This window comes from Xyrauchen texanus, chromosome 18 (assembly GCF_025860055.1).
Source record: "Xyrauchen texanus isolate HMW12.3.18 chromosome 18, RBS_HiC_50CHRs, whole genome shotgun sequence".
Classification (NCBI taxonomy): Eukaryota; Metazoa; Chordata; class Actinopteri; order Cypriniformes; family Catostomidae; genus Xyrauchen; species Xyrauchen texanus.
Genome location: NC_068293.1, coordinates 33,118,031 through 33,142,966, shown reverse-complemented (window position 1 = coordinate 33,142,966; position 24,936 = coordinate 33,118,031). Strand labels below are relative to the sequence as shown.

At 36.8% G+C, this 24,936-nt stretch overlaps 1 protein-coding gene across 1 annotated transcript in view; it reads right to left on the bottom strand.

Annotated features, from left to right (window-relative positions):
* The window catches only part of LOC127658763 (low-density lipoprotein receptor-related protein 1B-like), a 471,292-nt gene that overhangs the window by 226,930 nt on the left and 219,426 nt on the right, over positions 1-24,936 (bottom strand). The window contains exons 3-7 of the mRNA XM_052148252.1: positions 16,164-16,283; positions 15,104-15,232; positions 11,002-11,250; positions 9,423-9,585; positions 463-685 (exon numbers count right to left, since the gene is read on the bottom strand). Coding sequence (XP_052004212.1) covers positions 463-685; positions 9,423-9,585; positions 11,002-11,250; positions 15,104-15,232; positions 16,164-16,283 — 884 coding nt within the window. The remainder of the gene's footprint in view (positions 1-462; positions 686-9,422; positions 9,586-11,001; positions 11,251-15,103; positions 15,233-16,163; positions 16,284-24,936) is intronic.

Genomic DNA, 24,936 nt, shown 5'->3' with positions numbered 1-24,936 from the left:
TCATAATTGCACTTTAAGTAACATATTCTAATTGGTGAATGTGTTTTACAGAACCTCAGCCTGTGTATTCATTTAGACAACTAAATCCTAGGAATTAATTTGAGAAATCAAAACACAGACAAAGCAACAAAGGTACGGTAGCTTTTGGGTATAAATGCCATTACCAGTCTTTCCCTAGAAAGCATAATTAGAGTAAGGCTTTGTATCAGACAGACAGCTGCACATGTTCTTAGTAAGTATGCATATACCGAGCAACTGTATGTGGAAATTCACCATTTCTTCACATTATTGTTTTCTACATAACTAAATTAAACACTTTTCTGAGTATTAGTAATACTAGGATTGGTAACCCTCTTTTATGCTAATTTGCTACATAGCAAATACATCTTTTAATCCACCCACATACAGCAAAATGTCGTAACAAATATAAAAAAGCCAAGTGTGAATTGAAAATGCACTCACTTGATATCCCTGGATGATAGTGTGTCTGTTTTTGCCATTGTAATCCACCATTTCAATGTAATCCAGATATGCATCTGCCCAGTACACCAACTTCTTCACCAGGTCCAGTGCAACTGCAGTTGGCCGCTCAACCTTATAATCCACAAGCCGAATTCTGTCTGTGCCATCCATGTTGCAGCGTTCCAGTTTGGCTACATTACCATAGTCGGTAAAGAACAGCATCCTGCAACGGATTGGCAAAGGAAAGTGTAATTTCCATAAAGTCATACAAAGAATAGTTCACCCAAAAATGAAAATTCTGTCATCAGTTACACACCCTCATGTTGTTCCAAAACGACATAAGTTTTTCTCTTATTTAGAAATATCTTTGCTGCTATTTCCATAAAATTAAAATAAATGGAGACAGGGTCTCTCATTTTCCAAAATGACAAATGACAAGTCATTTAGTTAAAATATAGAGTTTGCATTACTATCCCTAGAATGTATATGTGTCTAGTTTTTGTCCCATGTTTGTTTCCAATTATAATCAATGAACTTAACACTGTTATTACATTTGTAATACATCAATTGATTTTATTTCCCATCAATTGTTTAACTAAATACAGTATATGTTCAATACCATGTTTATGTTTAGATGTTGTATACAAGCATAGAAAGTTGTCATTCAGCTGATGCGTTTTCGCAAAGTGCATTACATTACAGCAATTACAGCAATAGTTCCCTTGAAACAACCTGTGGTTAGATGCCTAGTTCACAGCAAGGATAAAATGGCAATAGCTAAAAGTACAGTTAAAAGTACACCTTACTGTGATATGAAATACAACAGAATCTCATGAGCTGTTCCCTTGACATTTAATTTCCATGCAGAGAACATGTTGCCAATTAAAATAAGATCTTGTTAGTGACATGCATAAATGCATTTATCAAGTGACAACCTCCTTTGAAGTATTTCAATTACAGTGGCCCTGCTAATAGAGCAATTCAATGAAGGTTGCCTTTTTTCCCTTTTGTTATGTCAATTAATTATTAAGGTAGATGACCAAGAGTTATTCAACTAAAAAAGTCTAGCAGCAAATACAAAGTGTTATTATACTGACTGAGCTTTCAACATCTAACAACATCAGATGTCAACTGGCTGATACTGCAAACATAATTTAATTAGTTACTCAAAAGAGGAATGTAACAAGTGAAGAGTTCGCACAAAGCCTCCAGTTTTTAATTGCTGCAGAGAAGCAAACATAAAACATAAAGGACATTAAAAACCTCACCGTAAAGATCAAAGATTCATCTCACATTTTGTTTTTCTCTTGAATTCTTCAGAGAACGGAATCAACCTTTCATTGTAAGTCATTTCATTTGTCCCTTTGGGACTGAAGTTGCAAACTCATTAAATGTTTCAAAGTCTGACTTTTACAGTAGCTGATTGGAATTTCAGTAAAAGGTTTAAATAAAAAGCATGTTCCTCTACCTAATGGTTCTGCTTCTTGACCCTCTTCCATTTGGGCAATTGTTTGTTTTTTGAATGTGAAAAAAATCATTGAACATTGTATCAGCGATACCTTCCAGCATGCCAACAATAAAAACGAAATGGCTCATGTGGCACGTACAAAGAAGTGTATTTTACAACTGTTCATCATATTGATTGTTTTCGGATTCGGTTCACAGATAGTGATCCTACACTGATAGAAAAGAACAATTAGACACTAACAGTTTTATAACATTATCTTAAGAGCTATTCACAATGGACACGAAGTGGAAGGGCAGGAATAAAGCACAGTGATTTGGAGAGTCCCTTTTAAAAGCTGAACTGATTTAACTTGACAGCATTTTGAATGGATAGATGCTGAATTGCACAGCAAGTCTGGGCGCAAAAGCCGAAGATGCCTTTCTGCATGTGTAGCAAGAAAACAATTACAAAATTGTGCAGATGGAACACAGAAACATGCCCCTTTATGTTGCAGTATCTATTTCTAATCTGCTAACATAAAATATCTCTAAATATTAGAGTGACTATAACCCCTCCACATCTGTGTAATCAATATATATCAGTATAACTTAAAATAACTTAAAAAAAAAAAAAACAAAAGGCAAAAATGGATTTCACCTTTGACAAAGGGCAATGATGTACTTGATCCATGTAACAAAAATATAATGCAGTGATTTGGAGGCCTTTTAACTTTTGCTATGGCTGAAGACTCGTTACTGTCAGCCAGAGGAGCTCTCTCTCTCTCAAGCATGCACTCCATTACAGCACCTTTGCACTGCTGAATCAAAATATTGATGTCAAATATAAAACCAAAATAAAATGGCAAACAGAAGGATAAAAGCTGATAAAGAATCTGCAAGTTCAATGTCTTCTTTCTTCTGCAGGATATGCCCTCTTAAAGCTCTGTCACAATCCACAGTATTATCCTCTCATCCATTTAAACTCTGGGTGGGTTGGTTCTTTTAGCCTAGAGTTTGCATAGAGTTCCATAGGTTTAGGCACCTTAATTTCTTCAGCCATGTAAGATTACCCTAAATGTAGGGTGTTAACAGTTGGCAAGCAATGGAACAATTTGGTGCATTAATATACTGTAGAACAGGGGTGCCCAATACGTCAATCGCAATCTACCAGTTGATCGCAAAGACAATGCTGGTAGATCGCACGAAATTTAAATGTGCTTTCGTTAAATTTTTATAAAAATAAATATAATGTCTTTCCTTCTTTTAGTTTCTGTCTGACTTGAACTTGACGAGTAAATTTTGACCAGGCGAGATTTTTGTTTATTCAGTTGCCATGACAACTAGGTTTGCGCCCTCCAAGGGCTTCTGAGAACAGAGCGCGAAATTGCGATGCTAGCAGTGTTTGAGGCTAGCTACCAGCAGGTACTGTCCGGATTATGCAAAACTGTCTGATTTCATTCAGTGCAAGTCATCAGAATAAGGTAAATGCCCTGTCTATTGTAATCTATTGTGCTGTAGGTGTTTTGGATTTAGTGTTAAAACTGGATGATATCAACATTGAACATTATTTTATTTTTTTTAATTAATTTGAAGATGAATTCCATGTAGGGATACATGCAGTAGTCCCAACAAGCATTTTTTTTATTTTTTAAATGAAACAGTTTTTTTGTAGGTAGATATTATTGAGTTCGTAAAAGTTTAAAAATAGATCATCATGCAAAAAAGTGTGGGCACCCCTGCTGTAGAATGTGCGACCATAGATGGGGTTTTTTCCTACATTTTAAAACAGTTTTGAGCAGGCTCATATAATCACAATTCAGTGGGAACTATCCATTTTGTATATACACCGACATATCAGCCTAACACATCTGAAATATCACCTATGAGCAAAACACACAGACGATTATAGTGGTTTATGAGAAGACCACCTAAAACTGAATACGATACAAAAAATGTATATAGTTCTGTAACGTGTAAATATGCTTTATACTCCCATTCCTCTGCGCTCTGCTTTGATCGTGATTGTTTGGGGCAAGCACACATGTATTTTTTCTCCCCATTGTTCACTGTAATGTCTATATAATTTTGCATCTGAATCTAATAAAAAATAAAAAACAGATGAGACCAGTTCCCCAAAGAAATTCTTGTGGCCGAAGGACCACAATCACAATGACTGCTGAATGATAATGCTACTTTATTTATTTGTTTGAAAACAAACTCAATAAGCCCAGACCAACACATTATATTCACCAACCACCACAAAACACAATGGAAACAAATTTGACCCCGTAATACTGCTTTAGACCCTGGCTTTAAGTAATCACTGCAAGGTGACACAATGGACGAACCCAAACTCAGACCACTGGGGAGTTTCATTACAGTAGAGAATAACTGAGCATAAAATACCTCCCTTTCTTTGGGGAAGACAGATTACCAAGCAAGAGGGGAGGAAATAGTGTTTATACAAAGATCCACAAAAAGCTCTTTTTTCATTTAGTTCTAAATCAAATCCAAGTTTCACCCTCTCCACTGTCTATGGTAAAACATCGTTCGCATAGCTTTTTCAAAAAGATAATGGGAATTTTAAGGGACAGTTCAGCCAGAAAGGAAAATGCTCTCATCCTTTACTACCCATCATGTTTTTCCAAACCCCTATGACTTACTTTCTTCCATGAAACACAGGCAAATTGTTAGCCTCAGTCACCATTCACTTCATTGTTTTTTTCATGGATTAAAAGTAAATGGTGACTGAGGCTAACATTCTGCCTAACATCTACTTTTGAGTTCCAAGGAAATAAGGGAACATATAGGTTTGGAACAACAAGAAGGTGAATAAATGACAACAGACTTTTCATTTCTGGATGAACTATTTAGTCACTTTGAAAAGTGAGGTTAAACCAAGTTCACTCATATTCCATTTTTGGGATTTTTGTTTCAAATTTGAAAGCTACATTGTACATAAAACGTTCTTCAAAAGCAAAAAAAAAGAGGAAAGCTTTCTATGTACACAAGCAAGAAAATATACACAAAAATACACAAAAATAAAATAGGGTAGGCAAAACATAAACAAACAAACACACACCAAACAGTGAGAGTTTTGTGAACTCTTCCCATAACCACTGCGCCTCATGCTGAGCCACTATCACAAACTGCCCCAATTTCTTTTGTTTTCACTCCATTGCTCCAGGCCTCCTCTCTCAGCCTCCCGCAAATACACGCAGCACCAATCTCTTCTCACCAATTAGAGGAGGGCAACCAGAGAAAGCATAACAGAGAAGTAATTTCGTAAACTGCACTTAGTTTACATGGAGCCTGGAGGGTTAACCAGTGTTCCTCCCACATCTCCAAGCCTCAGCTAGTGTGCAATGAAGGGCATATAAATGGTGCGAGAGAAATTCCTGTGGGTTGTGTTCATGAAAACTCAATTGTTCTGATAAATACCATGTTATAGAAGTAAGCATTTAAGTTTGTAAAATTATCTATGCTCATAAAGGTCTATAAAAGGACACAAAAAAGGCAACTCCCAGTGAATGGAGGAGGAACTGTATTGAGCTTGTTTGATAAGGGTAAAAAGGGCCAACTCTGAGATTTTTCCTTAACAGGATTTTCTGCTTAAGGTCTGCACTGTAAGGTGAATAAGGGGATCTTTCAAAAACATATGCGAGCCCAAGAATAGAAGCTCAAACCAGAGGCATATGCTCCAAAAGGCATAGTGCATGCACACTGACAGCCTCGCAGAGTTCAACACTGCTACATCTGAAAATGGCAATTCTGTATCTAGGTTAGCATTACTTTGGGATGTACATCTGAAAAGACTGAAATGTTTCCATTTCCTTTTCCTTCTCTTTTTTCATGCACTTTGTACATCTAGGTTTATCACAGTACAAGTCAAATGTTTGGACATAGTTGACTGAATTTATGCTTCTTATGGTCTTAAAAATGGTTTGATCTAAAGGCATATGATTGAATATTTAAATTAGTGTAGCAAAATATTTATTGGGCCAACCTATTATATTTTTTTATTTAATCGATGAGCTGGATCAGATAGTGAAAGCAGAAAACAACTGCCCAGCATGGTCTACTCTGTAGAAGCAAAAATTCTAGAATACTTCCACTGATTTTATTTCATAGTTTTGATTTTTACATTTGTTATAAAATGTGAAAATTAGTAATAATAAATTATAACTGTTTCTATACTTTTGACCGGCAGTTTATATTGTACATAATTCTTCACTGAAATCTGTCGGATTTTGACTCTTGTACTCAAAGCCTCATCCATCCATCTTCTTACTCTCAAAATGTCCTTTAATGCTACTTAAAATAATACATAAAAAAATAATATAAATGTTGATTTCATCGCAGTGATTTGGTCACAGTGAATGTCGGCAATGCAAAGAAGGATTTGACCCGGATGCTGGGTCTGTCGGTTGCACTCGTTCCCACTTGAAGCCATGGTTACTGTAGTAAAACCAAGGTTTTTTTTTTAAGGTAAGGTTAAGGTTAGGTTTAGGGGTTAATGTAGTGTGTCTGTGGGACTCTAAATAAACACAATAAACATACTGCAGTGATGCCCATAGTGTACACTGCGTGCCCAATTATTAGGCAAATTGTATTCCTCAGGAATACAATATTATTGTTGAACAAACACAATACTCTCAGTCAATCCAAAATGTTATTGAACCTCAAACCTGAATGTTTAACAAAGAAAAAGTGAGTTTTGTCTTTCTCAGTGGAATATATAAGTGTGCAATTATTAGGCAAATAAATAGGCAAATACAATTTGTTCTCAATTTTTAGAGTAGGTTCAACAAATAAATAACACAAAATGAAAATAAAAATAAAAATTTGGCCTTTCAAAAATATTCAGTGACCAACATAGCCACCCTTCTTTCAATAACTGCCATGAGCCTACCATTCATGGAGTCTGTCAGTTTCTTGATCTGTTCACTATCAACTTTCGCTGAAGCAGCAACCACAGCCTCCCAAATGCTGTACAAAGAGGTGTATTGTCTTCCCTCACTGTAACTCTCAAGTTCTCAGTAGGATTTAAGTCAGGTGAGGAAGGGGGCCCAAGTTATTATTTGGGCATCTTTGAGGCCCTTGCTGGCTAGCCTAGCAGTGGAGTACTTGGATGCATGTGATGGAGCATTGTCCTGCATAAAGATCATGACCTTCTTGAATGCTGAGGACTTCTTCCTGTACCACTGCTTGAAGAAAGTACTTTCCAGAAACTGGCAGTAGGTTTGAGAGTTGAGGTTCAGTCCATCTTCAACTCGAAAGGGTCCAACTACCTCATCCTTAATTATAGCAGCCATAATGATATAAGGTGTTAGTCACTTTCACCACACCCTCCCTCATTACACAAATACATACCACCTGAAAATGATTGAATCCAATAAGATTTCAAGTTTATATGGTTTGGAGTTGGAAAATGTGCATGGAAATAATGATACGTACAGAATACTCACTTGCCTAATAATTGGGCATGCAGTGTATTTTAGAATTTAAATATGGGTGGAAATAGTACCTGACATTATTTGCACTAGGGTACTATTGGTATCTATCATTATTTGCACCTGGGTTGGGGTTAAAATAATATTTGCCACTATTTGCACTGTGTAAATAGCATGTATCATTATTTGCACCAGGGTACAAACAGCATCTGACACTATGTAGACCGGGGTGCAATTAGTACGGTACAACAGGTCTAAAGGCTCAGCAGTGTGAAAGGCTCCATTGATTTTATTTTCTCCCAAAACACTAAACTACCACAATACTTTACTAAACACTTGTTTGTCACTATGCACTGCAAAATGTTCTATAGGTTGATTTTGAGGTAATTTGATCTCATTTTTATTATTTTGTGAAATTTTGCACATGTAATGAAAATCCCTGAAATTAAACAATTTCTTTTGAGACAAAATACTAATTTGTCATTTTCAGTTTTGTTTAAGGTCATTAAATCAAACCTTTTTCAATAACTGTCCAAGAAGTGCCTGTTGTTGGGGCTAAAGGCCCCTATTAAACACATTGTTTTTCTTAAGTGGGGGGAATAGATTTTTATGAAAAATGTTTAAAGTGTGCTCACATTGACTCCAATCCAATCATAATAGAGATTAGTTTGTTTATAGAATACTTGTGATGTAATAAAATGCCAAATGTGTTTGAAATTAACAGGAAATTGATGACTATTGCATCATCTTAATTTGTTACTAAAAAAAGCATCTAGCGCTCTCAATTATTTGCATTAGTCAACAAATTGTTCCCTACAACTATTGCTCCGGTCTCTACACGATATCACTTTAAACCCCCTAGGGGCCTTTTACCCCAAGTGAGGGAGCCTTTTACCTCAAGTGTGGGGTAAAAGTCTCCCTCACCACCTCTAAAAATAAAACCGTTTTAAAAAAAAATAAAAAAATCACAATTTCTTTAAGGGGTGCCTTTAGCCCCGTTGTACCCTATCTACCATTATTTGCACTGAGGTTGGGGTGACATATAATATTAATGCAAATAGCATCTGCTTTAAATTGATTAGGTTTGCAATTTTTTTATTGTTGTTGTTGTTGTTAATTAGTTCATTTAAAATCAGGACACCCGATTACCATGAACTATTTTATTTTTATTATACACCCATAATAAGACAACGCACTCTGTGCTTTCTATTCAAACTCTACTGAACAATTTTGCGTGATCTTAGGAGGTGTCGATGATCACAGAAAAGAGCACAGCATTTGGACTTCAAGTGAAAATCGGTTGTCAGTTATTTAAAGATGCTTTCCTTCAGGCTTGTCAGGATTTCACACAGCACAAAAACAAATGGATGACAACCATGCATTGAAGTACGGAGTCGGATTTGATGGCCTGTGCCCTCCCTGCAGTCTTTAGTCTTGCTGAACACCCGCGCTACAATTTAGGTCCACTAGGCACAAGGCGTCTCATTAAAAAGCCTGGAATGTGCTCTGCCTGTCCTTGTACTCTCATGAATAAATGGGACTGACTCTCGGCTGAATTCCCATTCTAAGCTCGCCGGGAATATTACCACAGAGCTCCTTTTAACAGCTAATAACTAAAATAATCATGCTGCCCTTCTCTCTTTTGAGGACTCTTTGTTTTCCTCTACTGATTTCTCCTGAAACGACTCCACAATCACCATGCTGATGTGAGGGCTCTGCCACCCCCTTGTTTCAACTGCTGCTTTGCGGTGTCAAAGCAAAACAAAACTCCTGTAAAGCACAATTTCTGCAAGGGCGTTCAAGACCATGAAATGCTAGATACAAGGCAGAATACTAATGACACTCCTGACTGTGAGAGCTGCAGAAAAATTATGGAAGCAGACACGTTAAAAGGAAAGTAAATATTTAGCTCTGGCAACAGAACATCCAAGACACATTTGTAAAAATGTTTAGCAGCTCAAAATATAGTTATATATGCAAGATTACCAATTAGATCATCAAAGGCCTTTTTAAACATGAGATCTTGAATACTAAGGCATGCCTCATGCATTTTTAACTCACCCCATTAGCGGATCCAAAGCGAGTGCTTTAGGGTTCACCAGGTCTAAGTCTATCACTGTAACACAGGTGTCTCCATGTTGGTTGCAAACAAATATCCTGTCGCTCACTCGATCCACAAAGTAAAAGTTTCCTGTGAGCCAGTCAAAGGCTAATTGATCCACATCTGGATGAAAGGAAAATGTTATCACTTTACATAAAACAGTATAAAGATCTCTCTCTCTCTCTCTCTCTCTCTCTCTCTCTCTCTCTCTCTCATATTAGTCTCTCAGTCATATTAGATACATTTAACTATTTCAAGATAATAAACTTTGGATCCATTAGAGGGTCTTACTACACAGCACAAGATTTGAAATAGGCTATGAATGAAATGCTCTGCTTTACTTGTCATAAAGAAAAGGCTATTTTTAAAAATCAATATCTCAGAATGAACTCATAGTCTTATTCTCTGATTTAAGACTGAAAAACTAATAGGCTAATTATTAAATGAGTAATAAATAATTTCTAATTTGAGCTCTATTAATGAATACTCAATGGAACCATTATGTAGGTTGGACTACACAAACATGTTCTTTATATGAAAGTCTGCAGTGCATAAATGAATGTAGAGGTAAATAAATGATGAGCTCTGTTAGCATCCACACAGCTTGGACAGAGCAGTCAAGATGAACCCAGCATTACATTGTATTACAGATTTGGCGCAGCAAGATATACAGATATGCTAGTCATATACAAAATAAATGATAAAAAATGATTAATACTATTAAATGTGATAGTATATGTTTAGAACAAACTCTATGTTCTTGATTATATTTGTTAGGGGGGAGGAGACAATTAGGCAATGTACTCAGTTAAAGACGCACATTAGCGATCATTTGAAGTTGATCATCAACATCAATCACAAATGGAATGCTATCTTATATAAAGCAAAAGACCACATATTTCAGACACACCTCACAATAGTTTAGAGAAGGGCATTAACACAAGTCGAAAGCTTCCGTTTGAGCCTGATGTTCAGGAAGCGAAGCGAGAATGCTGAATATTGTGCAGTACTAACAACTGCAGGATATGTAGCACAAATTTTATCTCTGGTAGGTGAACGAAAATTTTGTCAACTACTTTAAAGTTTGCTAGGAAGAGACTAGCTTGTTTGTTAAGTCCATTTCCATTTCTTTACGTGTTCAAAAAAATGACTTTATAGATCGCTCCCATTATAAAGAATGAAGATGTGCAAGTCAAACACTTGCAGTGTTATCAACTTCATTGATTATAATCAAATCAAATATTAAAATATACAAAATATATGCCTATTTATCCTATGATATGTGTACTACATTTAAAAATGTATATTCATAATACATATAATGATATACAGTATTTCTCATATTTATAATCATATTTATTATGTGACATATTTTTCTAAAAATGTATTTATTTTTACTGGGTATTACTGTCAAAACACTTCCTTACATTAGGGTAAATTAGAGCATTCTTCTAAATGAATTGCTCTTTCACCATGGTCCATAAAAAGTAAGCTATTAAAAAACTTAACATCAACATTTAACACTTGTAGGAAACATACCATGGAGATTCTGCAAAATCTTTATTTCCTGTTCTTTAGTGAAGCCACTGACTTTTCTCATTCTGGTACAAAGAAGCTGTACGGAGAACCCTGTTAATGTGACCCAGCACAATGATTCCTCTTTATGGTTGAAATCCAAGCCATGAGTCCCATTTGTGTCCAGTTGTTTAAGGCGGGATCCATTTAAGGCTGTGATTACAATATTATCCATGCCACCAATCAGTAGAGCTGCAGGGTTTTCGACGGGCTCTGGAATAGATGGACAGGGAAATGGTGACAAGACAGCTTGCGGCAAGGCATTTCCTTGGCATTCCATGCTTTCAATAGAATGGGATAAAATAGGCATGTGCAGAGGGCTTTGGTAATTTAGATACAGGTCTCTAAGGAGAGGAACCCATTTTCATAAAGCCACAGTCATCTGCACATCTCTGTTCTTATTCAGGTCTGCAATGTACTTTGAAAGTGATAGTGGGTATTGGATCCAAGTTTGGAAGGTTGCCAACAAAAGATGATCATCCATCATATAACATTTATCATATTATGTGATGTAAAGCAAGGCCATCCTGTATAATAGACAGCCTTCACTGTGAATCACTGAAAAGCTACCATTGTGCAAAATACATTAAACATAAATGATGGGCATTTGAACATGAAAAAGCATGAAATTCCATTTGGAATTATGTATGTGTTCATGACAAAGATGTGCATTGGGTTACACATTTAAAAAACAAAGATAAAATAACAACAGAACTACACATTTCACTGATATGACATTATTATTATTAGAAGTAGTTGTAGTAGTAGAAGTAATTGTAGTAATAGTAGTAGCAGCAGCAGTAGTAATAGTAATAATATTTTCAATAATAATAATCAATTATATTTGATACATTTTAAGCACCGCTACAATTTATAATGATTTAAGCACTTTTTATCATTTAAATGACCAGTAAAAAAAAATATATATTAATTTATTTAATTATTCATTACTCTTTCAGTTGCAGAGTAATGAAATAACATTAAATAACATTAAAATAACATAAAATCATCTGTGTTTAATTCTGGATACAAAAAATAAATAAACAAAACCTTTTTCTTTTATTTTCTTATGCAGTGAGTCTTATTAAACATTCACCATTCTAATGGCCACGTCATATGCTGTTTGTCCCTGGTCAACCTCCTGCTAAATTAATACACACATATACATATATATATATATATATATATATGGGTGAGCACCGAGTTAAGTTTAAGTTTATGGGTAATGATATTCAGTTTCTTCCTCATAAGGGGACAAATTCCCCATCTACTGTCACAGCAAGCAAGGTACGCAACTGCCAGCTAGCTATTTCCCATAGTGGCGTAAAGTGGCATAATCCACATTCAGTTAAAAAAACTTGCAAAATGGTTCCAGTGCACAATACCAATAGATATACAAGAATGCATCTTCTTTTTTGGTCAAAAACTGCTTTGCACAAGGTAACCTTTGAGGGCCTCAAGCATAATGCATACTGTAACATTCTCTATTCATGAGTTCCTTAAAAATTATTAATTTATGCAGGGATTGATTCACAACAGCTAAATGTGTAAGCATGTAAATTACATTATGGGCCTTGAAAACTAGGAAATTTCCTGATAGGAAAATTGCATAAAAATGTTGCAAAGAGCCAGTAATTATATGTGACAGTACAGGTACGTCACCGAGACTTCTAATCAATGTGTGCGTCCAAATCAAAGTGGTTAAATTGCTCCCTATCAGATGTTAGAACGACATTCAGGTAATACTTATCATTCAGAATATATTCAAATTCACTCTTTTAAAAATGTCAATCAGATGTTTTTAGTAAGTATGAACAGCAGCATTCTGTTATATCAGGAATAACCATATATCTTCTAACATAAGAATGGAACTTAAAGGTCCAAGAGGTTGAACTAAATTGTGAATATCGTCACGGCAAAAGAAAGGTTGCAGTCTCTTTGCTGCATGTCGCGCCTAACCATGGCCTTCAGCCGTGACTATATTTAGGCATACTATATTGCTTGAATTATTACTCTGTGATATGAATGAAATTACCTTAGAGCTCAACATTGTTTTAAGCAGCCTTTGAAGCAGAGCTGACCTTGAAAAATATAAAAAATTCTAATGTTGAGAAACATGAAATGCTTAAATGTGATGCTTTACGGACATTTATTTGTAAAGCATTTAATTAATTAGATTAACCTATTGTAGGAACAACTGCACAGAGTGTCACTGAGCTGCGTTGTAATGTAGGTCTTAAACAGTGTGTAAACCTGCAGTGAGTGACAGCAGTCATTGTAATGGGAGAGTTTGTCACGTTGCTCGATTTCTGTGTACAATTTATTAAATATATAATAACAGTTTTGTTTTGTTTTTCATGTTAATAAGTAGGCCAATATGAATGTGATTTGTACAAAATAGCAATAAAATAATTCAGCTTAACTGTTCTAAGTGTGTTTTGGAGGTGTAGCCAACAAAAAGAGTGGTGGTGGCGTAGTGGGCTAAAGCACATAACTGTTAATCAGAAGGTTGCTGGTTCGAACCCCACAGCCACCACCATTGTGTCCTTGAGCAAGGGACTTAACTCCAGGTTGCTCCGGGGGGATTGTCCCTGTAATAAGTGCACTGTAAATCGCTTTGGATAAAAGCGTCTACCAAATGCATAAATGTAAATGTAAATAAAGAATATGACATGAACAGCATATTTCAGGAATCACCGTTATTGTTATTGCATCTGCTCTTATAAGACCAATTTGCCATGCAGCTGGTATTGGTAGATTTAACATTTTCATGAATCGCACAAACTATGGTAGCAAATTACGTTTTAATAATTCCATATTATTTACTGTATGTGGACTAATAATTTAAGCAGTAATTTTGCAATAATTTAATTTATTCTATACCACAGAAATCAATTTTAAATAATTTTGATTTGCCTTACCTTAACAAACATTATTACAATAGAAAATACAATACAATATAATGCTTAAAAGATGCATAAAAGAAACTGGAACACAGCTCATATCCACCATTGAAATCTGCTACTCTGAAGAACCACACAGTTGCTTACTTTGTCATGGTAATTTAATAATGTAATCGACCTTAATAAACGGGCACCAGTGTGACAGTTTTCAGCAGGGCACTTGACGTTCCAGGTAAGGCTTTTAATGGCCACAGCAATGTTTACAATCGATTTTATAAAGTTTCTCAATTCTTCTATGCGCCAACACTAGACTGACTTGTGTCACTCTCTCAGCTCTGTGGCTGCTGCCTTTTTATGCCGCTCTCCCCATGCTTACTGAAATTAGACACCGGTGTTACACATAATTTAGCTCAGGTGGAAGCGCCCTTACCGCTTTTCTCTCCCGGACGGGCGCTTGACAACGCCCCCGCTGCCACACCGTGTTTCGTATTTATTTTTGTTACAAGCCGTGTTTCGTTAAAGCCTATTTATTTTTGTTACAAGCCGTGTTTCGTTAAAGCCTATTTATTTTTGTTACAAGCCGTGTTTCGTTAAAGCCTGAGTTAAGTTCATTTGTTTCAATGTACCGGTAGGCACCTGCGGCTTATAGACAGATGCGGCTTATTTATGTTCAAAATAATATTTTATTTAAAAATCAGTGGGTGCGGCTTATATTCAGGTGCGCTCAATAGTCCGGAAATTACGGTACTGTATTAACAGTGAAAAAAAAAATACTATCCCATGAAATAACATTTTGGTCATACCGCTCACCCCTAAAAAATCTGATTAGAACTTAACATTAGTTATTATCTAGTTTAGTATGCTGCATGCATGTGTGAAGAACATTGATTGCATATCAAAAACACACAACATTCAATCATCAAGCTCATAGCCCAGAAAGATTTCATTCATCTAAGTCATAAAAAAAATGTCATTCAAGGTCAGCTTCATACGCTGCTTAAAGCAAAGCTCTGCTGCTTGATGTTAATTTAATTACCATCACACAGAGTAATAATCAGCCTTGCTTCATCTCGATGCACTCTATCGAAAGAACAATATCAGGTCATGACTACATTTCAAGTGGCTTATGCAGACCACCGGTCATTAATTTACCGCACTCTTACCGTGTTTGGCTATGCAGGAGCGTCTGTTGGGCTGCAGGCTGTACCCATCTGTACAGCTGCAGCGATATGACCCATAGGTGTTCATGCAGGTCTGGCTACATGTCCCATACATGGTGCATTCATCATGATCTGTACACAGAGGAAGAGTCACTTATGACAAATTAGGTGTGCTCAAACATGACCCAAATACATAAAATCCACTTAATGTGGCCTCTCGTGGCTTTCCCTATGCCACCACATATCTCCTAGCCAGCCCGGCCTCACACCATTCTCCAGAGCTTTGCCTGTTTAGGCTGGAGCAGAGCATAATGTTCCAAATGGTGATTTACTGATTAGTCTTGCTTGACTTGCAAGCAGTCTGGAGCAAATTCAGTGGAAATGGTCCACCACTGTAAAGAAAGAAATCTATCCCCAGTTAATGACTTCCTATTGCAGCCTGATTTCTGCTACTGGGATAAATGGTTCTAGAGTGTCTATGCCTGAGCACTGTTTCATGATCTTGTACAACATGCAGTCCTTATAGAATACTCAGGATATATGATTAAGGCCAAACTAGGCCAAGAAATCACTTTGACCTCTCTGGAGCCATTGCCACTTGTCAAATAAATCAGGATGTAGGAGTGAAAAGACACTCCAGACACAGACCCCTCCTCCCCCATTCATTGTCCAAAGCTGATCATTCATCATTGAAGATGGCTCTTTTAACACCTGATATTCAAGGGATAGTTCACACAAAAATGAAAATTCTGTCTTCATTTACTCATCCTGTTTTGTTCCGAACCCATATAAATTCCTTTCTTATGTGGAACACAAAAGAAGGTTTTAGGCAGAATGTTAATCTCAGTCACTATTCACTTTCATTACATCTTTTTTCCATACAATGAAAGTGAACAGTGACTAAGGCTTACAATCTGCCAAACATCTCCATTTGTGAAAGAAACTCATATGGGTATGGAACAACAACAGGGCAGTACAATTTTCAAAACAAATGATCCCTTTAATACCAGGTGTAAAAGTGGGTCTTTAAAGATGTTGCTGCTGCAGCCCTGAGAGCACCTACCTCTGCAGCTCCGCCCATCCTCTCCCACCTCAAATCCATCCGCACAGAAGCAGAAGGTGCCATTTCTGGTCATAATGCAGCCATAACGGCAATGCAGCTCATGACACGCTGACAGGAGTTCTGTAAAAGAGAGAGAGAGAGTTGGAGGAGAGAAAAACATGCAAATTGCTTTTTGATTTCACTCCTCTAAAAGCCCTTCCTTGCCATCAGCACAAGGATGTTCCAGTGTGCACTGACAGTTGTGAGCCAGAAGTGAGGATCAATAGAGCTCTGTGCGGGTGGAATCAGAGAGGTGCTCCACACACATGAAATTAGAAGAAATGCCAGAGTGCTCTGTTGAAAATGATCTGAGAACCGAAATATTTTGTGTGGAGACCTGCAGAAGCTTTTAGCAATTGATCCATATCTTCAGTTCTACAAAATCAATCAACCTCCCACAAAAGAGTTATATGCAACTAGCTATTGGATGTTTTTTTTTTTTTTGGTCAGGCATTCCTGATAAATGACAGAAACAACAGGTCACTAAGACCACAATATGTGATAAATAATATCCTGGATGGTACCACAGTTCTATACTGCATCATACCTTTTTGTTCTTATTTGTAACTTATAACCTTTTTCTCCAATTGGCTAAAGAAATTGCATGCAGTTCTGTTTGCATCAGAAAAAGTTACATGTAGAGAAGTTCATGAATCAATACTGAAAAAGAACTGAATCAATCGGATAAAGAACTTTGCACTAAGTGAAAAATCAAAGGCAAAATACGTTCTCTAAACAATGATATAACTCTAAAGTAAAACGGATCTTCTGCACAGCTCACAGAACATTTCAAATATACTATGATTAAAAGTCCCTTATTTACATATTTGTTACAATACATCTCATTAAACTATTTGATATCAGTAACAAAGCATACTGTATTACATAGTGACTTGGAAACCGCAAAAATATATTACATTGTGTATGCGGAATATCTGACAAAATGAATATAACAACACCACCCTAAAATTCAATTTCGAGTTTTTTTTGTCATTTTACTGTGGCGTTTGGCGCATGCGCGCTGCGACTGCTGTGAGGCGGCGAACAATTTATCTTCATAAGTTTAGACCCATAAAGATGTCTTTACATTCCTTCAGACTCGAGTTATACAAATTCAGGTACCTCCTAACCTCCTCAAACACGCTCTCTTGACGTGGATATACTGTTGTTGTTGTTTTTACCTTCTTCATTTATTTACCGGTGATTACATCTTCTTCTAGCATTTCGTTGTGACATCAATGGCTCAAATGTGAGTATTGCCACCTTGTGGATCCACTAATTTGTACAAATAATTCCAGGCACATTGCTGGAGCACTCTGCTGATGACGAGATTTGCGTCACGCGTTACAAATGGACAAACACCTAAAATGGACAAGTATTAAATATGACATACTGTATACACAGTAAGTGAATATAAAACTTTACTTTAAATTTGTTTATGATATCCTCAAATGCAATACTATATTTCACTTATTGTAAGTCAAGTAAGCATTTCTGCTTCTGCCTGCAAGGCTTCTTGGGGTAGCATATGCACATAAACCTGAAGGTTTTTTTATTTATTTTATTTTTTAAAACAACACCAAACCATCACATGACATAAAGAGAAGTATTTTACATTTTCTTCAGTATGTGTAGCATTCATATGCAACTATTGACTACACATTCTAAAAGGCTTGGAGTCCTCTCTTTCTACGAGAAAGAGAGAGAGAGAGAGAGAGAATGGTTAAGTACGGAGAGTACATGTATGATTACTCCCTTGAGGCCAGAATTCTCCCTCTACTCAATTCCGACAAAACAGAGGTACAAATTATTGGACCAAAAACTTCTAAAAAATAAGCCGCTAAAATATAATTTGACTCTCGATGGATGCACTGTTACGTCATCTTCTACAGTGAAGAACTTAGGTGTTATATTTGATACAAATATGACCTTTGAAAATCAAATTCCCAATGTTTGTAGAACAGCATTCTTTCACCTAAGAAATATTGCTAAATTACGGCACATGCTCTCTGTTGTTGATGCCGAAAAACTAATTAATGCGTTCATGACCTCAAGACTAGATTATTGTAATGCATTACTGGGAGGATGTCCAGCAAGTTCAATAAATAAACTTTCAAAATTAAACTGCCAGAGTGCTGACTAGAACCAAGACATATGATCATGTTACCCCATTTTATCATCGTTACATTGGCTACCTGTTAAATTTCTTATACATTTTTTAAATTCTGTTAACAATACAAAGCTTTGAATGGTCTAGCTCCACAGTAATTAAGTGACCTTCTGACATGCTATATTCCATCACGTTCATTATGCTCACAAAAGTCTGGCTTGTTAATAGTTCCTAGAATATCAAAATCCACAAAAGGAGGTAGATCCTTTTCCTATTTGGCTCCTAAACTATGGAATAGTCTCCCTAACACTGTTCAGGAAGCAGACACACACAAACAGTTTAAGTCTAGACTAAAGACTCATCTTTAACACCTAATTTATCCATCAACTTACAATCAGGCTGCTTTAGTTAGGTCTGCAGGAACCAGAAACATCTATCATGAACTATAACTCTGCATAAAATTGAATGACATCTATGCTAATATTATTCTATTTGTTTCCATGTCTCAACCTAGGGATTCATATCCCGAGGTTACCAGAGCCAGCCAGATCCAGCTTCATTCCTACTTGGTGTCAAACTCCACTGCTATGCGTCTGAGTGATGACGGCTAATTGATTAAGGGCCATATAGCATGATTGCGAGTGTGATATTGCTTATACTGTATACAACAGTTCAATGAACAAGTACATTTTAAATTATTTAGAACACAAGCGGTGTGATACACACGCATTGAAGCGAATATATATTTGCTTATATAATATCTATATATAATTTCATGAAATATTTAGTTCATGTGCTCAGTCACTTTTGTTTATATATGTATAATGTACGTATAACTGATCCTGCTCGACCCACTCCAAGCAGGATTCAAACGGCATCAACCGGCATGGGAGGCAGACGTGCTAACATGGAAGCTAAAGGCTACAGCCACTAGCGTCAGTCCCTAGCGTGCCTCTTGAGACCAAGGGAGTGAGGTTTACACATACCGCACAGCTAACACGCACCAGCTGGCTACCATTACACTCAACCCCTTAAACCTTACTCCCATCCGGGTCACAGCACCACTGTAGCATCAGTCCTACTCAACCCGATCTAGGGCTGCCCCTAATAGTCGACCAAATGTTAGTCGATGAGATGATTGGTCGGTTGGTCGCAGAAAACCACAGGATGTGGCGAAGTCACGCAGTCAGTGACGGACAGACATGATCGTTTACAAAGCTGGTTCATGTGGTAATTAATTATGTTGGACAGCAAATCTAAAGAGTGGGATTATTTCGAGAGGGTAAAGGATGACCCCAAGAAGGTGTCATGCAAACTCTGCAGACAAACGTTAGCCTATCATTCATCAACTTCAAATATGGCTTATCATTTGAAACATGTAAGTAGCCTTACGTTAGCCACTTACGTTACGTTTGTGAGCATGGCTGCTCGCTCTAACATTAGATAACCTAGACAAATATGCGCTTTTAGGCTTATCCAAGTGTTCGTGGGTAGTGGAGAAGCTAAATTAGTACCTAGCTTACTGCATGTTTAACTTAATGGGCATTTCTCTCTATAAATTAACACAATGTTCATTACCGCTTTTGCCAGTGTCGCAGTGGCTTGCTTTGTGCGTGCGCTTGTAAAATGTATATTTTAAAGGATCATTATTACAGTCTAGTATTTCTCTGTAATGTTTAACAGTGTTAGCCATGTTACTTCTAAGATTCTTTCTCAACCCTGGAACTCAAACCATTTTCTGATGCCCTCAAAAAATATATATTTAAGTAATTAATTTAATATCATAAAGTGCGACAACTAGTTGACTAATGGCTTAACCTTACAATTAAGGAAAATCTTTGGTCGGGGACAGCACTAATCTGCTCCAAACAGGATTTGAACCAGCATCTCCAGCATGGGAGGTGGGACACTAACAAGTAGGCTAAAGGCTACATCCTCTAGCATCAGTCGCTAGGGAGTGAGGTTTACACATACTGAGCAGCTATCACGTACCAACTAGCTCCTGTTACATATGTATAAGCAAAAAGTACCAAAACATTTTGTATGCTACAAGAAGTACTTTGAAGAACCATAAAACAGAATGGTACATAAATATGGCAATTGAATATCAGAGTACCATGGTACTACCATCTGATACCATAAGATATCAGATTGTTATTTTCCAGATTCACACACACACACACACACACACACACACACACACACACACACACACACACACAAGGAAAGCTTCCAGTACATACAGAAGTTAACAGCTAAACACGGAATTCCAGGATAAGATTAAAAGCATATGCACGTTGAGAAAGAACTATAAGCAAAAAGGGAATTATGTGTTTGTACAGGCAGTAGTATATATAGGAAAAATGTAATGTTAAAATTGTGGTTTTGTATATTAATCACATGGGTTTGTATAGGTAGCATGTATAAATATGAATGACATTTTTTTTTACATACATTTTATATTGCACCATTCTTTGTACTTTTACTGTATACTTCATTGTACTACACTGTACTATGCTATAGCATGGCTTTGATCAACTTTGATGCTACTTTTGGCATGTAGCTTTTAGTGCAACTTGCTACTTTCTCTGAAATGTAGCTTTTAGCGTAGCTTAACTATTTTTTCTGTTGAATAGTTGGTAGAATAGCTAGCTACATTTTTTTAGTAGTTTACCCATCACTGCAAACATGAACTTGAGTAAAATTCTCCAGAAGTCGGTATTTTAATTTTTCTAGGACTAATTACAGACCAACTCTGGAGATCTTCTTGGCCATTCTTTCTCCAAGGCCTACCTTAATCCAATCCTTTGCCTGTTTTCAGAGCCCCCTAATTAATGCAGGACCAAATTAAGTTGCTGATGTTTGCACAAGCCATGGTCATTGGAGATGAAATCATTTTAATAAGCATGCCATACTGAAGGTCTTTCTCCATACTGTAGGTCTGTTAGTATTGCTTTAATGGTCTTCCCTTCCTTAGTTGCCAAATTAAAGTTCATATCTACTACAGTTCATGTACTCCTGTTGCTGAAGTAAATGCCATATACATCAAAGGCTTGTAAGGGTTTATGTACACAAATCATTTTTATAATTACATTATGAATTATATTAAAATGATGTAGCACAGACCAAACAAGGCATGCTTGACAAATTGTCTGAAGGAATCCTGTTTTAAAAGTACAAGCAAATACATTTTCAAAAGCATCAGAGTAAATAATTTATGGTCTCAAAACATTATTATATCCTCTCTTCCTGCGAACAAAAAAATAACCCTGTAATTGGATTTTATATCAACATATTGTAATGTGGCATTTCAAAACATTACAAGAGGAAATTACTTGACAGATGATACAGTATAGACAAGACAGACGTAAAATATTTATAGATAGACAGTTACTTTTCAAACTCACGAAGGTCAGCGAGTAAATCTGGATGAAGCCAAATTTAAAAGAAAAGACTCTGTTTTGTCTAGCTAGCTGCTATAACTACATACAGATTGCTACAAACATTCTCCCACTCACCCATAGAAATTGCACACAAAACTGGACAGCACTTGTGAAAATCACAAGCTCCAGTCAGATTGCTTGAGTGCAAATAATTTTCCCTATATATATATATATATATATATATATATATGTGTGTGTGTGTGTGTGTATATTAGAGCTGCTAAGACCACACCCACATAGGAGTACATTTTCTTTCTTTTTTTAAGTTCTGAAACTTACAGTATGTTTTATTAGTACAAGGACAATCTGATTAATCATGTCATGACCCCTTTTAATACATGTGATGGCTAAATGTGAACTAAACTCTTTGACTAAAAATGCAATTAAATAAACTGATTAATTCCATGAATTAAATATTCATAGATTCAATAAGTATATCCAAATATTTCTAAACGTTTCTAAAGGTGTTAATACGTAAAACGATTATGTTTTAAATGTTTTCAATACGTCAATATTGTAAGTGTTAGTGTCTGTGCAAATGTAAGCAAATATACATATGTTTACTAGAACCACACTTTAAGTGAGAATATATACAATTATCATGAGATCATGTTTGATAAATATAAAAACACATACAGTTCCTGTACCAGCTAAAGCATGGCACTAGTAACACCAAGAGCATCAGTTTGATTCCCAGGGAATGCACACACTGATAAAATGTATCCCTTGAATCCACTGCAAATCACTCTAGATGAAAGTGTTTGTGAAATGCTGAAGTATAATGTAAAATGCTGCAAATGTCGATTTTCACCACTGAGCTACTCATATTTAGCAAGCCAGCTATGCAAAGATCATCACCAGACAAGACTTCTCCTCCCCATAATCCTATGAGTGAAAATAATCACACACAAACCAACAGATCCTGGAATAAAAGGCATTCATTAGCTTTGCGTAATCCTCAAAATATACTCAAAAAGTAAACCTTGAGTGATAAACCCCACCTGGTATTAAGATGCGTCTCGGGTGATCTGATCACATGTGGTCAGATGAGACACTTCGCTGTTTAAATCTGGTTGTTTAAATGCGTGTTCTATGACCACTTGTGATCGGATTTGGAGTTTCTTTCATGACGTCATACTGCACATCAATCACTATGTCAGTGACTATGGTTATATTGACACCAGAAAGCAGCTTATTGCAGAAAGTGAGTTATTGTGAGAAAACAATGTTCCCATTTACATGCACTGTATAAGAGGTGTACTATTTACTCCCATATACATGCAGCTCGTTCAGTAAGCAGCTTTCTCCACAGCAACATAATTTTCCCACGGCGTTTGTGAAATTTTCCCACGGCGCTTGTGAAAATAACACACATGGCATCTGTCTTACTAGACATCTGTCTTACTAGAATTTGCTTTATTTTCAGATATTCCAGAGTTCTTACAGTGATTGTTTGCTTCCTTCAATTACTATCACAACCTGCAGCTGAATTATGATGCCGTATTGGGGGTTTCCCTCTTAAATAAAACTCTGGTATTCCCCTAATGTATGAGCGCATATACGTGAACGTTAGTGACAGATATTTTACATTCATGTGTATAAATGGGTATAGTCTATACGAGTATATGTGATTTTCCCACTGTACTCCCAGAAATGTTTAATTATTTCCGCTGTGCTGTTGGGCTCCATCCTATGATGTTATTCCAGTCTGTTCCATGCACGCGCACCTATCAGAATGCTGATTACATGTTTACATGAGCATATTAAGCCACTATAACAGGTTCTTTAATTCTCTCTTAAAATGAGGAAGTGGGAGCCAGACGAACTTCCACATTCTCTCATCTTTATTGCACAATTCACTTTTCAATGCCACAATAACTCTCATGCACACACACCACAATTGTGTGTCACTTCTCTTCCCTCAGTGGCTCTCAGCTCCCTTTTATCACTCTGTCACCTCCCACTGCAACACAAAACAGCTGTTATTAAAATTGCCCACAGGTGTAACCCCTTACTGCTTTCATCTCCTGGTCTCGCTCTCCATTCACAAATCGGCGTTTGAATGCTCCCACCTCTACATATTCTGTCCATGAGCCACTGAAACGTAGCTGGGACCCCAAACTAACCAAATGGAAGAGTCACAAATTGGTGTAATCCAAACGGAGTGGAAAATGCAATCGAGTGGAAAATGTTTCATGGTACATGGCAGTCAAGGGGATCTGGCAATGTCACTTTGTCAAATCCAGTGTCGATTAAAAGCGAGCCACGCCTAACCAATCTAGCACTTCAAGGCATCGGATATGCATCAAATTTATACACCGCATTTACTTTTCGAAAATCCACACAGAAACAGGTACTCTTAGGTAAGTCTTAGGTACTAGAACCACCAGGCTGTACCAGTCACTGTTGGATACCTCTCCTTGCCAAAGCCACGGGTACCTCCTCTCTCCAGTATTTTAGTAGATTCAGATGGTATATCTGCCATGCTCCACAGCTATCTGTTTTTTCTACCTCAAAGTCGATGTCCACAACTCACCGTGTGACCTCAAAGGGACCTTGCCACTTGACGATTAATTTGGAGCTTGACGTGGGTAGCAATACAAGTAATTTATCTCCCGGTGTGATCTCTCATTGCCGAGTACCCCAATTATACAGGCATGTCTGGCGTTCTTTAGCCTTTAGCAAATGCTCCTGTGATAATTGCCCTAGTGTGTGGCGTTTTTTTCTCAGGTCAAGAATGTACTGAATTAAATATAATTAGTATGTGAAGGTCCCTACCACCAATTTTCTTTTAGGACTTCCAGCACTCCACGTGGTCAACGTCCAAACATCTCAGGAACTGCAAATAATAGGGGCTCGAGCCACTTATCCCAGCTCGAACTGTAACCACTTGATGGTGCGCTTAGCTTACTATTGGCGACTGCCCCAGAAACAGCGGCACAGTGGAGGGAAGCCTTCGCTCCTCCAAAACTGTGGCTGGATGAAGGAATTTTTTATTTATTGTATTTAGGCATATTTGTTGAGAGCCCTGAATGTATCTTCAGCAAATTTACAACAGAAAATAACCTTTTCCTTAGTATTTGAACAGGGAAAATTTTATGAACATTGGGGGGGAAGTTTATTTCAGAAAACCGGTTCGCCACAATGGCCTCTGAATTCTTTATGGGGGGACAACATGTGG